This window comes from Aureococcus anophagefferens (assembly GCF_000186865.1).
Source record: "Aureococcus anophagefferens unplaced genomic scaffold AURANscaffold_161, whole genome shotgun sequence".
NCBI classification, from domain to species: Eukaryota; class Pelagophyceae; order Pelagomonadales; family Pelagomonadaceae; genus Aureococcus; species Aureococcus anophagefferens.
Window position 1 is genome coordinate 1 of NW_008705706.1, and position 910 is coordinate 910.

Below are 910 nucleotides of genomic sequence, written 5' to 3' on the forward strand. Positions count from 1 at the left end.
AGTTGACCTCCGTGCCGGAGTTCGAGTCGCGGATCAGCACGGTCTCGCGTTCGCCGCGAGGAAAGACGAAGGCGGCGACCGCCTGCGCCATCTCCAGGGAGCCGACGGCGTCGAGCGCTGATGGGTCGGAGCACCGGGCGAGGATGAGCCGTTGAACGTCGGACGCTGCGAACGTCGAGATATCGGTCGATTGGAATTGGAGTGGCACGTCGCAGGGAGCCGACGGCGTCACGAGGTGATGTGGTGAGAGCGCCGGAGACGGCGGGAGCTAGCGACGGCGGCTACGGTTCTCGTTCGCAGCGGAGAACTCGTTGTTTTGAAATCACCAGTGGCAGAATTCGCCAAACGGGACGGCAGGCCTGACCCGTCAGGACGGCTCACGCGAAGTTACGTATCGACGCCTGGTTCTTGAGCTCGGGGAAGCGCGTCGGGCTGGCGCCCCCGTGGTTGTTCGTCGGCGTCTCGGGCTTGGCGAAGTGGACGTTGACCGCGTCGCGGTACTTCTCGAGCTGGAGCCGCGCGAGGTTCCGCGCGTTCGCGGCGATCCAGTAGGGCGACTCCTCGAAGCGGTCGAGCTGGTCCGGGTGGAGGTTCCTCAGGCGCTCCAGGTCCAGAACCTCCTGCTGCTCGACCTGGAGGAAGTCCTCCTCCTCCGCCGTGTACTGGTTCGCGAGCTGCGCGTACGCGGAGATGAGCCGCTTCCGGGAGTCGGCGACGACCGTCCGGTCCGTGTCGCGCTCGCCCATGTTCACGTGGGCCCGCGCGTACTTGAGGGCGATGGCCGCGTCGCCGATGGCCTCGTTGCAGTCGCCGATGTTGCGGAGCGCCGACATCTGGAGCCGCGCGACGGAGAACTCGGAGCCGGTCGCCGCGCCCTCGTGCGACTGCGCCTGGCTCAACTGGCGCTCAA

At 67.1% G+C, this 910-nt stretch overlaps 1 protein-coding gene across 1 annotated transcript in view; it reads right to left on the reverse strand.

Moving 5' to 3' along the window:
- Positions 1-377: 377 nt before the first annotated feature.
- The window catches only part of AURANDRAFT_68471 (hypothetical protein), a gene marked incomplete at both ends in the record, with an annotated part of 11,610 nt that continues 11,077 nt past the window's right edge, over positions 378-910 (reverse strand). The window contains one exon of the mRNA XM_009044166.1: positions 378-884. Within this exon, the coding sequence (XP_009042414.1) occupies positions 378-884 (507 nt within the window). The remainder of the gene's footprint in view (positions 885-910) is intronic.